The 21,156-nt window shown below is 38.6% G+C and overlaps 2 protein-coding genes across 3 annotated transcripts in view; both read left to right on the top strand.

Moving 5' to 3' along the window:
* The window catches only part of LOC133607694 (leucine--tRNA ligase, cytoplasmic-like), a 44,270-nt gene extending 27,879 nt beyond the window's left edge, over positions 1–16,391 (top strand). For both annotated transcript variants that reach the window (XM_061962567.1, XM_061962566.1), the window contains exons 27-32: positions 2,050–2,160; positions 2,242–2,352; positions 4,440–4,544; positions 11,240–11,335; positions 11,413–11,545; positions 15,954–16,391. In XM_061962567.1, the coding sequence (XP_061818551.1) occupies positions 2,050–2,160; positions 2,242–2,352; positions 4,440–4,544; positions 11,240–11,335; positions 11,413–11,545; positions 15,954–16,159 (762 nt within the window). In that variant the 3' untranslated portion in view covers positions 16,160–16,391. The remainder of the gene's footprint in view (positions 1–2,049; positions 2,161–2,241; positions 2,353–4,439; positions 4,545–11,239; positions 11,336–11,412; positions 11,546–15,953) is intronic.
* Positions 16,392–21,156, top strand: part of LOC133607693 (uncharacterized) — an 8,386-nt gene continuing 3,621 nt past the window's right edge. The window contains exons 1-2 of the mRNA XM_061962565.1: positions 16,392–16,479; positions 19,612–19,832. Coding sequence (XP_061818549.1) covers positions 16,471–16,479; positions 19,612–19,832 — 230 coding nt within the window. The 5' untranslated portion in view covers positions 16,392–16,470. The remainder of the gene's footprint in view (positions 16,480–19,611; positions 19,833–21,156) is intronic.

The following is a 21,156-nucleotide window of genomic DNA, read 5'->3' on the forward strand; positions in this document are numbered from 1 at the left end:
TCCAAAAATGGGTGGGAAGAAGTGAAACGTACTTACTCCCAAGCCTTATTTATAAATCAAATAACTAGCTTTCTTATCATCATTATTATTATATACAATAATACATTTACCGGTCTCAATAAAATATATTATCTATAATATTTTACCCACTTTACACTTTATTTTGCTTTATATGTAATTTGTACTGTTTGTAGTTACACAAGATTTTTTAATTTCAATAACTTTGAATGTAAGAAAAATGTGTTTGTGTGATCTCTGTCACATGTCTTTGTGACCAAACTATACTGTATTGCTCACGACTGGGAGATTAAATACACTTAATCATTTAATCAGAAAATTCATTTTTGTACATATATATTTTCCAATTAGACTTGTTGTTTATATGTGTGCAACTATTCAACTCCTCTGATATAACATGTACTAAAAACTCTTTAGACACTTTTAGTTCAAACCATTTTTGAGTGTGTGGATAAAAACATTTTGTTCCTGAAAAAATAAACTTTTTTAATGTGTTTGTGCACATTATTTTACAGTACTTTAAATTCAAACTGCACTTTAATGTACTTTTATTAAATATAACTTAAAGTAGTTGGGTGTAAAAAAAAACCAAAAAAAACAAAACTTCCCAATGGGTTCCCCTTTGCCAAAGCACTGGTGAGAAGCACTGATGTATACAGGTCATTAAAGAATACAAATAATAATTTACCATTTGACAGTGTTCAATAAGTTTTTTGCCATATCCTCCAGTCCTAGCATCCAGTTAATATCTCTTATGTGATTATTATGCCAGAGCCAGAAGACTATGAGAGGAGTAGCAGCCTTAAAAAAATAAAGAAAACATGTTTTAAAAGCTGTCCAGCTAACTTTAAGTATTTTGAAGGAAAACATTTATTGATGTTCACATTCATAAAATGAGTTAATACAGGGATGTTGGAACTATTTGATTTGAACGTTTTCATTTAGTTGAACATTGCAGTTATGGTTGCCCTCAGAGGGTCACGTCTAACAGTGAATGATAGTATTACACAATGGCCTATTGCCTATGCTTTGATTAGTATATGTTTTTTCGTACAGTGTAAAAAAATAAAAAATCTGTAGATTTTATGGGGAAAAAAATTGGAAGCTCTTTTGCCAGAATTGTACTGTAAAATGATGCTGGTTTTTACAGTATATTACTGTAAATGGAGTACCGTTGTGTTTTAACGGTCAAGTTCCAGCGACTGTGCTGCCAGTTTTTTACCCTATAATCTACAGTTTTTTTAACGGTGTATTATATTGTAAAAGGAAAAGCAGTACCAAAGTTTTTTAATGTTAAAAAAAACTGGCATACCATTGCCAGAATTTTACCGTGAAGAAACAGTTTGGTTTTTCCATTTACAGCGATATGCTGTAAAAAGCAGCATGAATTTCATGTTAAAAAACGGCCTGCTCATTTGCCAGAATTTTACCGTAAAACTGTTGTTTTTACCGTTTACAATTTGCCATCAAGCAGATTATTTAGTATTTACATTTTTTTCACGCCTCCTGCCGAAACTGAAATGCGACTAAGAACCCGATCATTTTTATTTATTTGTCTTTGTCAATTTTAGGATATGACATTAACTAAGGTATTTACAGTAAATCTAAGGGTCATCATCTTTCCTGGTCAACATGTTGATTACGTAATTTAAACACCGCTGCCACCTCGCTGGGGGCTTGTGTATCGTTTAAGCATTTGTAAATACTGGAAGTCCCCCTGGCTCTCACGGCCCCCCTGATAACTCATCGTCCCCGCCTCACTGTTTGGGAAACTTTGTGTCTTAAGCTGACCTAAAGTCTTTGCTGTTGCACACGTATGCCCATATATGGTCAAACAATCTCTTCACTAAAGTCTTACTGACGTGCCAAATATGTAAATGTTTCCATTGTAGTACTAAACGCGGTTAAAATGAAAAACTATTCACATAAAGAGAACACTTGTGGGATTCATGATGAGATTAGTACACCAGGGTCTCCTATATAATTGGCAATATTAGATCAGTTAGCTTTAATCTAATTTTGCTCCAACAGAAAAGTGACTCCAAGCCTCCCAGCAAGCCTTCCCACTGCACCATCTATGTGGCCAGGAGCTACCCGCCATGGCAGCACAGCGCCTTGTCCCTGCTCGGAAAACACTACAAGGTCAGCGACACTTCATACAGCACATCGCACATTCTCAATGCCGCCAAGGATGCTTACATCGTGTCTTTTCCTTTTGCGCAGAGCAACAGCGGCGTCCTCCCAGACAACAAGGTGATCGCGACCGAGCTTGGAGCGCTGGCCGAGCTGAAGAAATACATGAAGAAGGTCATGCCTTTTGTGGCCATGATCAAGGTAGGTCTTCCACTAGCAAATTGTAAGGTGTTTTGTCTTTAATGAATGTGTGTTCTTAAAGTATTCAAAGGCCTTTTCCGTGGCTGGGCAATAAATCAAATGATGGAACAATAAATGAGAATGAACTCGCTAACTTTGCCGCGGTCAATAAATTGCCATGTCCGAGTGTTTTTTTCTTTTCTTTCGTCAGTCTGGAGCATGAGGGTTCACTCTGTGCATCGGTCTCAGCACCTGAGCGCGTTTTTTCAAGAGCAGAATATAATGAACACAGTGAATACTTTTGTCAGTGATCCATAATCTTTGTCTCGGTGGGCGGAGGCGGGACACAAATGCATGGACTATGTGAGAAGCACTGCAAAGTAACAAAAATTAGGAGGAAACAAGATGATTGTAGAGCAAATTGTCCCTGTGTGGGAATATTTCGGCTTCACACCGAATGAGAAAGATGAGACCATCAACACGGACAAACCAGTTTTCTAAATTTGTTGGAAAGTGATGGCAACAAAGGACAACACAACAAACCACCTGATCCAGTTTTTTCAACTACGGAAAAAACTGCACTTCAATATGTTCAATAATTATTGAAGTTCAATTTATGCTAAAAGAGATTTCATTTTATTCTTATTTGTTTAATTATGTCGGATTAAAAGTTAAGCTAATTACAAATAAGAGCTTAATGTGTTTGAAAGGGTTACTTGCATGATTATTATATATTAGGATTACATTAGTGCTTTATTTGGTCTCAAAAAAATGCTGACAATATATTTTATCTGCAATAATTTGTGCGACAATGCACCATAATGACAATGTGAAAAGTTTAGTTTTTTTAATTTGCAAATTAATGAAAAATAATACATTAAAAAAATCACATAAGTATTCACAGCATTTGCTCAATTATTTGTTGATGTACTTTTGGCAGTTTTTACAGCCTCAGGTCTGTTTGAATACAATGCCACAAGCTTGGCACACTTATCTTTGGGCAGTTTCGCCCATTTTTCTTTGCAGCACTGCATTCATCTTTCCTTCCATTCTGGCTTGTCTCCCAGTTCCTGCCTTTGAAAAACATCCCCACAGCATGATGCTGCCACAACCAAGTTTCACTGTAGGGATGTTATTGACTTGATGTAGAGCGATGCCTTGTTTCCTTCAAACATGCCACCTGGCATTCATGCCAATTTCTTCCTTATGGCATAAGAGTTTTCCAGGTGTTCATTTTGGCAAAGTAATTACTAAGAAATGGCTTCCGCCTGGCCACGCTACCATACAGGCCTGATTGGTGGATTGCTGCAAAGATGGTTGTTCTTCTGGAAGGGTTTTCTCTCTCCACAGAGGAATGCTATAGTTCTGACCGAGTGAACATCGGGTTCTTGGTCACGTCCATGACTAGACTAAATGCAGCAATGTACAGAGACATCCTGGATGAAAACCAACCATCTGATAGAGCTTGAGAGGTGCTGCAAAGAGGACTGGGCCAAACTGCCCCAAGATAGGTGTGCCAAGCTTGTGGCATCGTTTTCTAAAATATTTGAGGCTGTAATTGCTGCCAGGGGTGCATCAACAAAGTATTGAGCAAAAGCTCTAAATACTTGTGTACATGTGATTTATTTTAATTTTAAATTAGTTTAAAAAAAAATAGCATCCACTTCACGTCATTATTGGGTATTGTGTGTAGAATTTTGAGGACAAACATGGATTTATTCAATTTTGAAATAAGGCTGTAACAAAATGTGGGAAAAGTGATGCGCTCTCAATACTTTCCGGATGCATTGTATATCGTCCATCAAAATGTTCCTCTATTCTTGTGTCCAGCAAAGAGGTTTATTTTTTATATATTCATTGGATCGAAGCACAGGAACATGATTTTTTTTAATACTGATGGTTTGTCGCGTTGGTAGAAGCTGCTTATTGTCTTTTTGCCTTTTTCAATTTAAATTTTTATTCCTGTTTTTTTGTGTTCGAATGTTCAGTTTTAATCCACAACAAACGCAAATCTTGATTTATTGAAGACATTCATCTTGCTTGACTATTACAAGCCGTCACATGACCGTTAACTATCTTCATGTTTTGCTGGGTCCATCTTTTTTTAGGAGAACCTTGAAAAAAACGGGCCTAGGGTTTTGGATCTGGAGCTGGAGTTCGATGAGCGGGCAGTTCTGATGGAGAACCTGGTCTACTTGACAAATTCTCTTGAGGTATGAAGTTAGCATTGTCAAGTCCTATTGCTGACTCAAATACATATCGAGTTTGGGATTTTGGAAAATTTGGAAAAAAAATACTGCAAAAAAAAAAAAGAAAAAGACGCCATAAATGTTAATATGGAATTATTATAGCCATGAAAGTTGCTTTAATCAAATCAAATTAAGAATGTTTAAAACTACCTATAACCCCTATCAAAAATGTAAAAAAGTTTGCAGCAAAGCTAACTTGGACCACTTTACTCAACATGTACTTCATAAAGTCATCAAAGAACAACTTTAAAGCTTTCACACAAAGCGCCAACATTTTGGAACAAGGATGAAGTGATAGAAGAAAAGTACAAATATAATAAATCTATTTGAGGGCAGCACAGTGGTTAGTGCTAGTGCCTCACAATTAGAAGGTCCTGGGTTTGATTTCCGGGCTTGGGGTCTTTCTGTGTGGCGTTTGCATGTTCTCCCTTTGACTCCGTGGGCTTCCTTCCACCTCCAAAGACTTGCACCTGGGAATAGGTTGATTGGCAACACTAAAATGTGTGCATGTTGTCTATCTGTGTTGGCCACTTGGCCAGTGTGTACCCTTAACCTGCCTTCCACCTGTGTGCAGCTGGGTTAGGCTCCAGCCACCTCGTGACTCCAAAAAAGGACAAGCGGTAGAAAATGGATGGATGGATAGATGCTATATTTGTGGCAGCATAGGAGAAAGTTATGTTCAAGTTTCACTTTTGTAGCTCATTGTACATAACTGTGGTGCATTTAAGACCCTTGATTAAAGTTAGATCCAAAAGCGTCACTAGTTTTTATAGGCAGGGGGAGATAACAAAATCATAATAGAATGTATTCGTATTATCCACTAATGATAATCCTACATGACACTCTAAAGTAAAGGACAACTTGACAAACTATATTTAATCATAATCATTTTTAAGTGAATATGACAGGTTAAATAATTATTTAAGATTAATAATTGGGCCACTTGATATAGTTTTTGCTGGCAATTTTTTTGTAAAAAAAAAAACCCCATTAAAGACACAATTATTGAGGGGGTTTATCTAGATATGTTAATCCTAGCTTTAAAGAGTCAAGAACCTAGTTATGTTTTCAGATGTGTAATAAAAACTTGGTTTCAACCAAATCTGTGCAATAATTAGTTATTTGGTGCATTTAAACATGTGTTGTGCGTGCGTGCTTACGCGTGCATGCAGAGTTTAGGGTGAATTGGGTTTAGGGTGGGATGGGGGCTCTTTACGAGTCTTGTTTATAGGGGCATAGATTTTTGTGCTGCACCCCTGCTGGTATCAACTTTGATGCACACAAAAAATATTTTCATTATTACTCATCATAAAAAAATCAAATCAAAAAGAAGCAGATTCTCACCACCTTGGGAGTCTTACCTGGTTAGAGTGCTTTGTGTTCTGTTTGGGTCATGTCAGTTCTGAATGATTGCACACCAGCGGTGGTTCGAAAGAAGCGTTACTCACCCCATCTTAGAAGGAGTAAAACACTATTATGGCCAAATCGAAACCCAAAGAAACTTGCTGCTTTCCTCAAATGCTTTTTTTCTCTCAAGCGGTGACATTGCATTCACTTTGATTCACTCTTTTGTGTTATATACTTTCTATTCATTAAAACAGTAAACTTTATTTTTTGTTTCCCCATTTCAACTTGGTAGAAAGTCGTATCCCAACATTGTTTACACCAGACATGACACCAGATTTGGATCCGTTTACCAGCATCTATAAATTTCAGTACTTCTCACAGGACTGCAATCTGCCTGTGGAGTTGGCTTGCAAAGTAGAGATTAAAGACAAAATTTACCAAATTGACATACTGTAATTGCTGCTGCATGTTGAGAATAGCAATATGTGCTTTAATGTCTCTAAAAGTGTCAAATAAGAGCAGAAAATGTTACTATAATCTAGATTGGTTCTGAATTCTCGCTAAGAAGTTGCTAAATTGGCAACACTAATCCCACGTCGTCTTATTCTCTGGCAGAACTGGTGCTTATGAGGTGTGTTAAGAAACAACTGCCGTGATCTGGCAGCCTTGCTGCCGCCTGTCTGCTTTTTGCTGCAGTGCCTGGTTTTTGGGCCACGGGGCGGAGCCACCCTCGTGCACACCTGATTAGGGATGTCCCGATCCAGGTTTTTGCACTTTCGATCCGATACCGATATTGTTTTTGCATTTCCGATCCGATACCGATACTGACCGATACCGATACTGACCGATACTGGCCTATCCGAGCATGTATTAAAGTTTAAAGTTATTTAGCCTACTTAGTTGTCAGAATCATGTTGAAAAGGGTTTTAGTACTCTTGATAACAACTAGCCAGCTGAATTAGGGGAGTTTGAATAATACACAATGGTTGGTAACAAGAAACTGACCTGTTTATTCAAGGATAAACACAAAATAGACAAAATTATACATGACAAACAGAAATGGCATCATTGAACTAGGGCTGGGCGACATGGCCTTTTTTTAATATTGCGATATTTTAAGGCCATATTGCGATACACAATATATATCTCGATATTTTGCCTTAGCCTTGAATGAACACTTGATGCATATAATCACAGCAGTATGATGATTTTATGTGTTTTGATTAATTGATTGAGACTTTTATTAGTAGGTTGCACAGTGAAGTACATATTCCGTACAATTGACCACTAAATGGTAACACTCCAATAAGTTTTTCAACTTGTTTAAGACGGGGTCCACTTAAATTGATTCATGATACAGATATATACTATTTTGATGGTGTGGGGTCTGGACGTGTGGCACCGAATGGAGATAAGCGTCTCGACAGACGTCACAATATTTGAACAATGATGACGAAAACTGTTGTGTCTGTCGTGTCCGTGTGTCGAAAATTGTTATGCGCTTATTTTTTTATTTGATTTTGTGCGTGGCATAGATTTGCCGTGCGCAGAGGACGCTTGAGCAGGCGCGCACCTTAGCAGCTGCGCTAGCATCACAGCTAACGTTAGCCATGCCGCTACCTCGCTCTCTGCTGGGAGAGGACGTATACGTATGTGACGTATGACGTGACAGTATGTGACGTGACAGTATGTGACGTGTGTAAGAAGGTGCGCTCGCTGTCTGTGAGGGAGACACAGGAAAGAGTGAGAAGAGCCTGTCGTGTAATGCCAGCAGCTAAAAGCAACTGCGTGAGAATTGTGGATGTGTTGAAGGTGTGCTGGAAAATGCGGAACGGAAATTACGGAGCAGCAGAAAAGTGGAATGTATTATTTAAATAGGTGCGTTGGAAAACACGGACCGGGTTTTTTTTTTTTAAAACTGGATCTGGATCGGCATTTTCCCATGCCTTGCCGATACGCAATTTTTGGCAAATATCGGCAGCCGATCCGATCCAAATATCGGATCGGGACATCCCTACACCTGATACCCATTTCCTCCTGACTACTTAAGCTATCCAGTCCATTCACTTGGCGCCAGTTTATTCCTGATGGTTCACCCTTCAAGTTGTGTTTATCTCCTCTGCTCTAGCTCCACTCACACTCCTTGTTCCTGCGCTGCCGTGTAGTGTTTACTTGTTTCGTTCCACACCTTTTGTGTGCGATTTCCGTTTCTCCACAACTTTTGTGTGCGTTCCGAGTTGTTTTTCCTCACTCCTTTTGTGTGCGCTTTTTGTCATTATATTTATTCTGTGTTTTCTGCGTTGGGGTCATCCTGTGGCGAAGGCCGATCGGGACAGCAGTGTTACAATTAGTGGTGACCCGATATTTTTCACTTCCGATACCGATATTAGCCAATACGGATATTTATTTGATACGATATCAGCACAAATCATACAAAGTTTTAATATTTTGTTGTGTGGAATGCTAGAAAAGGCTTGATCAAGTGACATTACTCAGAACCATGCTATGTATAAAAAAACACTAACCTATTTATTATTTACCGTCTGAAATGGACTAATTGATAGAGGTGGGGGAAATAATCGATTTTTAGATGCATCATAATTCGGACTAATTGATTATAAAATCGATTAGTAAATGTCGATAATCGATTTATTTATTGTAAAGTAAGTTAAACAATTTGGCTGACTTGAGCGAACAACCTCACCAAGAGTTCCGACTAGCTCCTTTTATTTTAGGGCACTTATGTTCCAGTTTAGCACACATTTCCATTAATTTAATAAATGTGATGGGAATTAATTCAACTGGTTCTTATTACAAATAAACTGTTTTTAAAAGTTGCAAGTGATACACGCCTTTTTAGTGAAACGAAATAAATGTAAATATGAATCAATATACATGAATTAAAGATGCATCAATAATCGATTTTTAATTTAACCGTAGATCCTGAATCGTAATCGAATCGTGAGGTGCCCAAAGATTCCCACCTCTACTAATTGATGTGAAGTGGTAATTGGTTTTTTTGCAACACCCATTGGTTACAATAATTCATTAAGTTAAGTTCATAATGCAGTAAGTTGAATTATGCGGACACGTTTATTACTGGATACTTCTTAATCCCACCAACACGTCTTCCTATGAGGAAGCAGTGCCTGGGGAGTCTGTGGTGGGCTCTCCTATTTCTGGGGCTGAGGTTGCTGAGGTAGTTAAAAAGCTCCTCGGTGGCAAGGCCCCGGGGGTAGATGAGATCCGCCCGGAGTTCCTTAAGGCTCTGGATGCTGTGGGGCTGTCTTGGTTGACAAGACTCTGCAGCATCGCGTGGACATCGGGGGCGGTACCTCTGGATTGGCAGACCGGGGTGGTGGTTCCTCTCTTTAAGAAGGGGAACCGGAGGGTGTGTTCTAACTATCGTGGGATCACACTCCTCAGCCTTCCCGGTAAGGTCTATTCAGGTGTACTGGAGAGGAGGCTACGCCGGATAGTCGAACCTCGGATTCAGGAGGAACAGTGTGGTTTTCGTCCTGGTCGTGGAACTGTGGACCAGCTCTATACTCTCGGCAGGGTCCTTGAGGGTGCATGGGAGTTTGCCCAACCAGTCTACAAGTGTTTTGTGGACTTGGAGAAGGCATTTGACCGTGTCCCTCGGGAAGTCCTGTGGGGAGTGCTCAGAGAGTATGGGGTTTCGGACTGTCTGATTGTGGCAGTCCGCTCCCTGTATGATCAGTGCCAGAGCTTGGTCCGCATTGCCAGCAGTAAGTCAGACACGTTTCCAGTGAGTGTTGGACTCCGCCAAGGCTGCCCTTTGTCACTGATTCTGTTCATAACTTTTATGGACAGAATTTCTAGGCGCAGTCAAGGCATTGAGGGGATCTGGTTTGGTGGCTGCAGGATTAGGTCTCTGCTTTTTGCAGATGATGTGGTCCTGATGGCTTCATCTGGCCAGGATCTTCAGCTCTCACTGGATCGGTTCGCAGCTGAGTGTGAAGCGACTGGGATGAGAATCAGCACCTCCAAGTCCGAGTCCATGGTTCTCGCCAGGAAAAGGGTGGAGTGCCATCTCCGGGTTGGGGAGGAGATCTTGCCCCAAGTGGAGGAGTTCAAGTACCTCGGAGTCTTGTTCACGAGAAGAGTGGATCGTGAGATCGACAGGCGGATCGGTGCGGCGTCTTCAGTAATGCGGACGCTGTATCGATCCGTTGTGGTGAAGAAGGAGCTGAGCCGGAAGGCAAAGCTCTCAATTTACCGGTCGATCTACGTTCCCATCCTCACCTATGGTCATGAGCTTTGCGTTATGACCGAAAGGACAAGATCACGGGTACAAGCGGCCGAAATGAGTTTCCTCCGCCGGGTGGCGGGGCTCTCCCTTAGAGATAGGGTGAGCAGCTCTGCCATCCGGGAGGGGCTCAAAATAAAGCCGCTGCTCCTCCACATCGAGAGGAGCCAGATGAGGTGGTTCGGGCATCTGGTCAGGATGCCACCCGAACGCCTCCCTAGGGAGGTGTTTAGGGCACGTCCGACCGGTAGGAGGCCGCGGGGAAGACCCAGGACACGTTGGGAAGACTATGTCTCCCGGCTGGCCTGGGAACGCCTCGGGGTCCCACAGGAAGAGCTGGACGAAGTGGCTGGGGAGAGGGAAGGTTGGGCTTCCCTGCTTAGGCTGCTGCCCCCGTGACCCGACCTCGGATAAGCGGAAGAAGATGGATGGATGGACTTCTTAATACTCTTCTGCCTTCGCGACTTTGTGTCTCTAAGTCATTTGTAACTATAATTATTTGATACTTGCTTTTATTGACAAATGTCCTGTTTTAGACTGCAATATTGTTTCATAAGAACACTTACTTTGTATGTCTCACTTGTGTGCTTAACTGTTGTGGAACTGCTAGCTCCTAGTAGCCTATAACCTACCATGTTTGCATTTTTAAATAACTTCACTAAAATACAAGAAAAGACTAACCGCACTGCAGGACGCCTTGTATCGGAGTGCTTACATCGGAACCCTTGTTTCTGAGGTTTTAGATAATTCGACACTTTTTTTGTTGCTGATATCCGTGCCACTCCTAGTTACGCTATGTACAGTGCGGAGTTGTAATGACAAGCTACATTCACAAACAGTCCCATTATAATGTGTTTATGAACGAGGCGTAACACGTTGTTAGTGGACGCTTTTTATGGCCACTTTGATGTATGAGATGATTTTATGGATGCCAGCATCCCAGATAAGTGATAGAGCTAAAGAGTGCGGAGCCACAGGATGTCATGTGATGCTTAACCTTGCAAACACCAATTACTCTAAAGGTGTTTCTTTCTACCCGCAGCTGGACCAGATCGACATCTTGTTCGCGTCCGAAGCCGACGACAAAATTCGGGAAGACTGTTGCCCAGGGAAACCGTTCTCCTTGTTCAGATCGGAGGTAAATGCTTTTGTGCTGCACGTTTGACTCCGCAAATGGAAACCGGTCTGTTATTATGTTTGTGTTGTGTTTCGCAGCTCGGAGTGTGCGTGTCCCTGGTAAACCCTCAGCCCTGCAACGGAATCTTCTCTACCAAGCTTGACATCAGACAAGGGGACAGCAGGGACAGCGTTGTCCGCAGACTCTCCAAAGTCAGCAGACTTGTCAAAGGTCCGTGACCCCCCCCAGTGCTCATCTGTTTTCTTTGCCTGTTTACACAACTGTTTTTTTTTTGTTTTTTTGTTTTTTTTTAGAAAATAGTAATAGTAAATGCTAAAAAAAATGTGGTGTTACGTAGAGCTCATAATGATGTCTCGATATGGCATTACTGCCATTATTATTGCTCCTAATTGCCTACAATATATCAGTGTACTTAAAGGGGTGAATCAAAAACAAGCAACAACAAAATAAATGTCCTAGTTGATTTATTTTGCTGCATGATTCATCAGAGTACAAACAGTTAGATAAAATAAAGTAGTGTGACTGAAATAAATAGTGTATACTGCCCCGCCTTGCGCCCGAATGCAGCTGAGATAGGCTCTAGCACCCCCCCGCGACCCCAAAAGGGACAAGCGGTAGAAAATGGATGAATGGATGGATTGATGCAGGTGATCATTCCTATATACCTGTTATTTCTTGTAAAGGAGTTACGTTTAAAGAAATTATGGATTCAAACAGGCAAGTAAACAACAATTAATGGCCAATGCATTCGCATATTATTTGAATAAAGTGCAACCAACACTTACGGTTGAATTACCAAGAGGAAACACTTTCTGCTCTCATTTTCAACATTCAAGAAATCTTCGACAAAAGTACAGTAACCAACATTTTAACGGCAGATTTGCCTGCTGCTTTTGCTGTTGTTTTTCAACATAAAAATAATACAATAATGTCAAAGACAAAGTGTAACCAACGACTCTTCAGGTTGAATTAGCAGTAGATTTACACAAGAAATTAAGTGCAACCAAATATTTTCAGTGGATTGACCTGCCTCTACTCGCAGTTAAATAAACACGGAAAATCATAAAGGCATAACGGAAAAATATATACTAATCAAATGCAGTTTTGCCGACACATGGACCAAGTAGTGTAATGAATGAAATTGGAAACTTAAGTGTGACCACTTTTTTAGCCAAAAATATATATATATTTTTTTACTTTTTCAATAATACTAATATAATGTGAGTGTTTATTACCGGTACTGTTTTTAACTGTTTTTTGTGTGATTAATTTGCGTTTATGCAGGTAAGACTTGAACAATTTGAATGTTGTGTAAAAGTCCATTCATTTCAGCAACTCAACTTCATATGTGAAGTGAAACTAATATGTGATATACACTCATTACATGCAAAGTGAGATATGTCAAGCGTTTATCATTTTTATTATCTTGGCTTAAACCCAACATTTTCAATTGAAGGTTTTACTAAGCTGTAAGCATTGGTGTTGTCAGGCCTATTTAAGGGGGGCTCAAGCCCCCGTTTTTGTCAAACCGATCTTTTTATGTAGTTGTTCACATTACAAAAAAATGTGTCCAGACTGCAATGTAAACACAAACTGACCCGTCATAACGTTGTGCGTTAATTTCCCTTGTGGATCAATAAAGTTTGTATAAGTCTAAGTCCTGCAGTTTTTATGGAAGTAAACTCAGAAGTAAACATGCTCCAATTTTAGTTGTCTCAGTACTGGCGCATTTGTGGCAATTTCAAGGATTCTGTGCAATCAAAGTCAACATTTTCTGAACCGCGGAGAAGATTATAAAAGAAGATGTCTTCCTGCAGTTTTGGGGACATTTGCTTCGATGTCTGCTCTGAAGAGCGTTTTGGCGATCAGTGGTGAAACATTGAATGACGTGAGTTCCTAAAACATTACTTTCGCCTGTTTCTGCTAATTTGTCTACTATTTATTTTATAACCGTCTATTTTGGTGAGTAAAGTCATCATTATTCGCCATTATACGACCGAAGCGCGGGAGAGTTCCCACTGAAGTCGCATCATAACACTAACTCATTGATTTGTAATATAAAACTCAAAATAATAATGTCTATAATATTGCTGACAGAAAAATAACTTCCATAACGTATGATAAGCAAATCACACTACTACAGCTTTGCAGTATAGGTGTGCTACCTAAACTTAATTGATGTAGTTTAAGAGCCTTGGTGTTATTTTAGAGTAGTGTTTTGGGGATTCTGAAGATTAGATGCACTGACAGACTCGTCGTCAAAAAGTTCTATGTGTGTTTTTTATCTTCACTTTTATCGTTTTCACCATAAATGGCAGGTTATTGTGATAGTCCATATCACCCATCCCTAATGGCCAGGTGTGGCCTGTGGGCCTTGAATTTCACACCTGTGGTCTAAATGCCTTAAATTACCAATAAAGTAATAACAGGAGACTAACAATATTGCTTTTCAACCATTTCGATTTCTTCAGTATTTGCTGTGTAATTCTAATACAGTAACACCAAGTTGTCAGCAAAAAAGGTTTTGCAAGTGCAAAAATTCTGCATCAAAGAGGTTGTGCACAGACAATATATCTTTGGGTGGACATCCAGCACCTGTTTTCCAGACAAGAAAGTTTCTTTCCACCAGAACCTCCTCTGTTTTCAGGTCAACTCTGTAGTCCTGTGCGAGTGTGTTTACCCTGCTATCATCTGTGCAACATGTCCCTGTTTGCTAGTTGCCTGCTAGCTTTTCCATGCAACAACACTGTCCTTATGTGTTCGGGCCATCTAGTGCTTACTAAAGATGACTGAAGCATTCTTACACTACCACTTTCAATCACTTACATGTATTCAGTTTTTGTTGGGTAATACTAACACAGTGCCAAAAAGTTGTGAGCGAAAAGATCTTGCAAGTGCAAAAATGATTTGCTTGGGCGCTTTGCGCACTCGCATCAAGGAACCTCCTTTGGGTTAAGCCCCCCCTGTTCCTCAAACCTAGTGACGTGGCTGTAAGCCATAATTATCAAAATTATAAAATAAGAATGCTTGAAATATATATATATATATATATATATATATATATATATATATATATATATATATATAGCTGCATGTTATGAGCAGTATAGTAGTTTCACCGTGTACATTTAAATGCTGGAATAAACGAACATTTGTGAGATAGTACAATTTATGGAGTTTCACCTTTATGATTAATGCAATAATTTTATGTGATTAATCACACAAGTGAACTCATTTATGATAGCCCTACTAGAAACATAAAAATACATATTTTTATTGCTAGGCACTGTTGTCTGCGAGTTCAGAATGGTGGTGAACAAGGTTTGTCATGCCACTCTTGTATCGTATTTTGGTCCTGTCTAAATTCCTTATCCAGCTTTGTACCATCCAAATGATTGAAGACAATGTGAGTCCACTCTTCTGATTTCAACTCTGCTGGCATCTATAACTTTTTCCACTCGAGTCCACCATATTAGCGCCGCTGTTTTTTCTTTTGTGACTTCGGCCCGGGATCCAGCCTCTCACTCCTGTGCCATAAAGGCACAATGACAGTAGTTTATAGCAGCCAAAGGAAAAAAAACCCGCTATGTGACAAGAGCGTATCGATAATTTATGGAGTTTATTTTGACACACTCCAGTGTTCAATCAGCATACTGTAAGTAGGTCACAACTAAAATGGGAATAGCGGTAGTAACATTCTCTACAAAAAAACATAAGCATTATAGCTGTGGCTGTGTGCAACCTCCTGATGTAGTTTAAAAAAAAAAAAGAAATCTACCAGAAGGCGGTAGCTGCATCAGAAGTATCATGCAGCTTCATTTTCCTCTGTTGCGCTACTTAGCTGAAAGTCTAGTGTGTTATATGTGTCGTACTTAGTTAGTTTAGTTTATTATTTATTCGGTCAGTGGTCAACAAAATAAACAGTTTTACATTCATAAATTGACAATTTTACAGACCGAAAGGGTTTAGGCTGAAGTTTAGCACTTATTTCGCCTAACCCTATAAACAATCTCAAAAACAAGATGTAGTAAAACCAGGAGACATCGGGCTCTGATCTTGAGCTTCATAGAAATATGAAATATCCTTTCCACAACATTTTATAAATACACCTTGTACACAACGCTGTTCAAATATATACGCAGTAACGACATAGACGAACAGTTGTGAAATATCCCTGTACACGTGTGGGTTAAACATTTGTACCAATAATATACTTCCATTATTATTTATATCCCACATTTAGTTTTGTAATTAACATTGATCATAGTACCAAGTGTTGATCAAGAGTGATATATTTTTCTGAGACATTGGTTTTAAAGTTTTTTTTAAATGTGTGAGTGGAACTGGAACATTTTAAGGAATTTTCCAAGCTGTTCCACAGATGAGTACTTGAGTTCACAATGTTAAAGCTGACTCTCTTGCTATTACAACATTGGTTCTGTTGCTGTTTTGTACTTGTTAATAAATGAATATGTGGTTTAAAAGTGCTACATTAATTACCTTTCCACTTTCCCCATGCCCTCCACATTATTAAAGTTAAAAAAGCAAAATGTTTGACTCTATCTTCTGTGCATCTTTATCTCTCTCCCCTGGCGCTCCCAAACGCTTCCTCCTCCAGATCTCTCCAAAGTGAAGCTGATGAGGTACGAGGACCCCCTGCTGGGCCCCCGTCGTGTGCCGGTGCTGGGACAGGAGGAGCAGGGCAAGGTGCTCCTCTCCCCTCAGTCCGTGTTCAGCATCAACCTGGAGGCCAAGAAAGTCACGGTGGTCGACGACGGCGTCACTGTGGACATCGGGGACACTCTGGCCTACCTGGTTCTTTAAAATCCCTCGTACACATGAAGGCGACACAAATCATTTCTGGATTTAGGAACATTTTGATAGCACAACTTTCTAGTTTTAAGACCGCTCCTGTTGTTGTCGTGGTGATGGAATCATGTCTGCCGGCTTATTTTGTACATCTAAGATGAGGCATCATGGTCCCTCCTGGATGGTGTTTGTCAATTGTGTGCTTTTTCCAGAAAAAATAATAAACATTATGATATGAAATGTTGAACATCCTCTCATCAACTGTCTTTATTTCTCTCTAGGATGCCAACGGCATGAATTTATTTCTCCCCTGAATAACTGCTGGAATGTTGGTGGTGAGTGGGACTTCATCCTGAACAAGTCAAGCTGAAAATAAGCAGGCTAAGTGTTGATAAGGCAGGGATGTCCAAATTTTATTCACTGAGGGTTACCGTTATTTAATCACTTTAAAATAGATATTTGCTTTTAGAATCAAATATGATCTTTTAACATGGTTAAATTCCATTTTGTAAAAGCTTAAATTATTGAGTCTTTTATGTACACGTGACACATGTGATTTCTTAGTTTTTTTATTAAAAAAAAAAAAAAAATCCACATTTTTGTCATGGGATTTTATGTGTTTTGAGGACAAAATTTATTAATTTTTGTAACCTAACATAAAACGTGGAAAAAGCCAAAAATACTGAATACTTTCCGGATGATGCACTCAAAATACACGTATGTATATGTATATTTTTTACACGTATTCCACAGATTGCTGGCCTAAATTAAGCATTTCCAAGCATAAAAATGGCTAAATTATGTAAAACTATTAACAATAGTATTAATTTATTGGCCACTATATGAGACCAAAACCATTCAGAGCACGCTGTTCAGTAACATGGCCACTGATTGGCTCAGCCTCCAGCAGCATTTACTATATTGGAATAAAAGAGCCTGCGATGAGGTGGCGACTTGTCTAGGGTGTACCCCACCTTCCGCCCGATTGTAGCTGAGATAGGCTCCAGCGACCCCAAAAGGGACAATCGGTAGAAAATGGATGGAATAAAAGAGCGAAAAGGTAAAAGGTGTCATTTCATGTCTGTTTAAAAAAAAATTAAGAAAATCTCATTCTGGAGCTATTAAGATATTTTATTTATAATGAATAATTCTTACTTCTTCATGGAAATAAATTTACCACATTCCGGCCGGAACCAAGTATCAATAAATTAATCAATCAGTTTATTTATATAGCCCTAATAATTGGCTCAAAGTGACATCCTGTGGCACAGTGGCTCCATGTATCTGTTCTGTTGGCTCTGATTTAGCTAAGTTAAGAGCGTGTTTATAAATTGTTAAACTATCACTCCATGCTTTATGGAAAACCTCAAGTTTAGTGGCACGCCATTTGCATTCCAGCTTTCTACATGATAGTGCTCTGGTTTCTTCTGTAAACCAGGGGGTGCGCCTTTTAGGGGCATTTTTTTAGCTTTAGCGGTGCTATGCTATCAATGACGTCGTTAAAGTTGTTGCTGAGGTTAGCGATAGAGATAATTTGGGAATGGTGCCAATACCGAAGGCAGTAGGCCAGCAAAAGTCAGTTGTGACAGCATTAATGTCGCGGCTGATAAAAGCATTGGTTATTAGTAGCTTGTTGACAATGAGTCAGAACTTAGAATTTTATAAGGTAGTGATCGGACATTTCTTTAGTGTACGGGAGTACCATAACTTTGGAGGTGGTGACACCCCGGACAAAGACTAGGTCTATGGTATTACCGTTACGATGCGTGGGTTCATTATTATTTGTGTGAGACTACAGCTATCAATTATAATCTGGAGCGCCACGCACGGAGGGGCTGACTGCATATTCATGTGGATATTAAAATCCCCTATTATAATTATATTATCTGCGTGAATCACTAGATCAGCGACAAACTCTGAAAATAGAGTCCATGGGGGCGATAGATAACAGCCATATGGATAGGTAGTGGTGTGACAGACCTCATAGTAAGGACCTTAAAAGATTTAAATGTATTACTTAGGTTAGAGGTAAGGTTAAGGTTTTCATTGGATATCAGTGCAACCTCTATACCCCTTTTAAAGGGACAGGCATTATGTGCACTCTTATTGTTAGGAAGAGATGCCTCGTTCAGCAGGAAAGATTAATCTGGTTTTAGCCAAGTTTCGCTGAGACCAATGACGTTAAGATTGTTGTCTCTAATGACCTCATTAACTAATAACGTTTTGGGAGACAATGATCTGATGTTTAAAAATCCATACTATAGGCTGTTATGAGGCATTTTAGTCAATAGTATCCGTAGTACTGATATTAATATTGTTACGTTTATTTTGTGTAGTGCGCCTTAAATAATTTCGATCACATCTAGGAATTGATATGATGGGTATCTTGAGATTATTGGCTTGGTGCTGCGATAGATTTAACGCAGCATAATTTGCCACCTCAGTAGAATGCATGTTCACCTCTGGCACAGTCACTACAGAAAAAACATGTGAGTTGTGTATTATTCTACGGGAAATGCTATGTGTGCAGGAGTTTTCCAGCTTGGTGTTGGTTAGTTCTCGCCTAACTGACTCCTCACCCGGGCTAACAGACACTATAATTGCCTGGGTCCGTGCTTGCTCTGGTGTCGTTAGTCAAGTGCGACTCAAACAGTAATCTATGTTGCTAGGAAGAGCGATGTTCTCTTCCCGGTTAGGGTGAAGGCAATAAACAAGGATTTACTGTGTATTTTTGTGTATTCTTTTAAAATGTAGTATTTTTTTTTATCTTTAAGTTTTGATAAATGAACAAATACTTTTTAGTTTTTTAATAGTAATTTAAAAGTATAGTGACTTTAAAAAAAAAAAAGAAAAGTGGTTTAATTGAGTACGACAATTTAGTTGTTGTTTTTTTTTAATCTTCAATGTGGTCAGAATCGTCCTCTGCAGTGATCTGATGCATGCCATGTTTAATTACATATATTTAAAAAAAATCTAAAATTTAAAAAAAGTTTCAATTAGCTCTGAGGGCCTTACTTTGGACACCACTGAGATACGTACAGTATTTCCACTCAGTCTGCTTCAAAGGCAACAGTATGAATATTTTACCTTAGGGATGACTATTATTCAAATGTCTTCCTTTTGATGCTTATACCCTGTGATGCCTTTAATCTCTTCTAGTATTTCTGTATGTTTTAATTGAATGCCTTTTGGCAAAGGGGGAGGATGTGTCACTGTCACACATGCTTTAAGTCTATTGAAGAAAATGTGAAAGGTCAGTGTCACAACAAAGCAAATGCATGACTACATCTCCTTTGCAGGTGAACCGTACAACCCCTCCACACCTCATTGTGTGACACTCAAGGGGGAGTATAACATGTATTGTGTTTACAATTAAATTGCATATTATGTTGTCTTTTAAAGCCCACACTTGCAGTTTTGCATCATGTGTTTTAATGCATTATGTCCATGTATCTGTTCTGTTGCAGCGTTTAGTGCAGAGGACAGCGAGCAGACTTATCTGTGTCATGCAGCGCGTTGTGCTTTTTATCTGCCCCCGACACACCGCCTCTCGCTGGGGAAGTGTCACTTCACCCCTCCTCTTCCTCCACCGCCTCACCCCTGTTGACTCCCCGCTCACCCTGGCCCCGCTCCCGGTGTGTGGATGCCAGCAGCTGGTAATGATGGAGCCCACCGTTGTCACACACCAGTAAGTGTTGGCTTGTCACGACTTGCTCTTCTTCACCGCTGACACACAGCGAATGTGTGTTTTGCTTCAGCTGCTGTGTCTTTTTTGTTGTTTATAATAAGCCTCTTCTTAAAGATTGAAATAAGTTAACATCTATTGTGTGTGCGTACTCACCTTAAACCCCTGACATAGAAACTAAACACCTTAGTATTGCTGACTTAGTCTTATTGAACTCAAGAGTTTTATTTTTGCATAAAACTTCAATGTATCTAATTAATGCTGATAAAAGAATCCCCAAATGAGAACTATATGTTAAATATATATTTCTTTATTTTAAGATGTTTTTTATATTAATGTGTCGCCAATATTTAGTAATAGCCACAATAATAACACATACTGTTACAAAAACAAGTAAAAAAAAAAAAATCAGAAGTGGGTGTTAAAAATGTGAAATTGTAACCTTTTTATTATAATTTCCTTTAATTTATATTCAATATTTAGTTGAATTATTTTAAATGTGCTTTTTATATTATTTGGATACTATTATTTTGAGACAGCCACTGTAAGAACAAATACTGATAGAAAAAAACAAGTAAAAATTCACAAATGAGTATACATAATTACATGAAATTGAGAACTTTTAATTAGTATTTGTTTTAATTTATATTAAAAGATTGAGTTGAATTATTTAAATGTGCTTTTAATCATATTTTGATACCATTTTTTAGTAACATCGCACTGTAAGAACAAAAATTTATTGAAAAAAACAAGTACAAATATACAAGTATAAAGAATCACATGAAATTGTGAATTTTTTATTAGTATTTGTTTAAATTTGTAAACAATATTTAGTTTAATTATTATAAATGTGATTTTTATATTATTTTGATGCTATTATTTAGTTACAGCCACTGTAGGAACAAATACTAATAAAAAAACAAGTAAAAATTGACAAATGAGGATAACAAAACTTTAAGTATAACATCCATCCGTCCATTTTCTACCGCTTGTCCCTTTTGGGGTCATAACAAATTAATATAGAAAATACATGAAATTGTGACATTTTAATTGATATTAATTCATAATAAATATTTATTTTAATGTGCTTTTTATATTATTTTGATAGTATCATTTAGTAAAAGCCACTGTAAGAACAAATACTGTTACAAACAAGTAAAAAAAAAAATCATAAATGAGTATAAAAATATGTGAAATTGTAAACTTTTAATTAGTATTTGTTTGAATAAATATTTAATATTTAGTTTAATTATTTTAAATGTGCTTTTTATATAGTTTTGATACTATTTTTTAGCGACAGCCACTGTAAGAACAAATACTGAGGAAA

This window comes from Nerophis lumbriciformis, linkage group LG09 (assembly GCF_033978685.3).
Source record: "Nerophis lumbriciformis linkage group LG09, RoL_Nlum_v2.1, whole genome shotgun sequence".
Taxonomy (NCBI): domain Eukaryota; kingdom Metazoa; phylum Chordata; class Actinopteri; order Syngnathiformes; family Syngnathidae; genus Nerophis; species Nerophis lumbriciformis.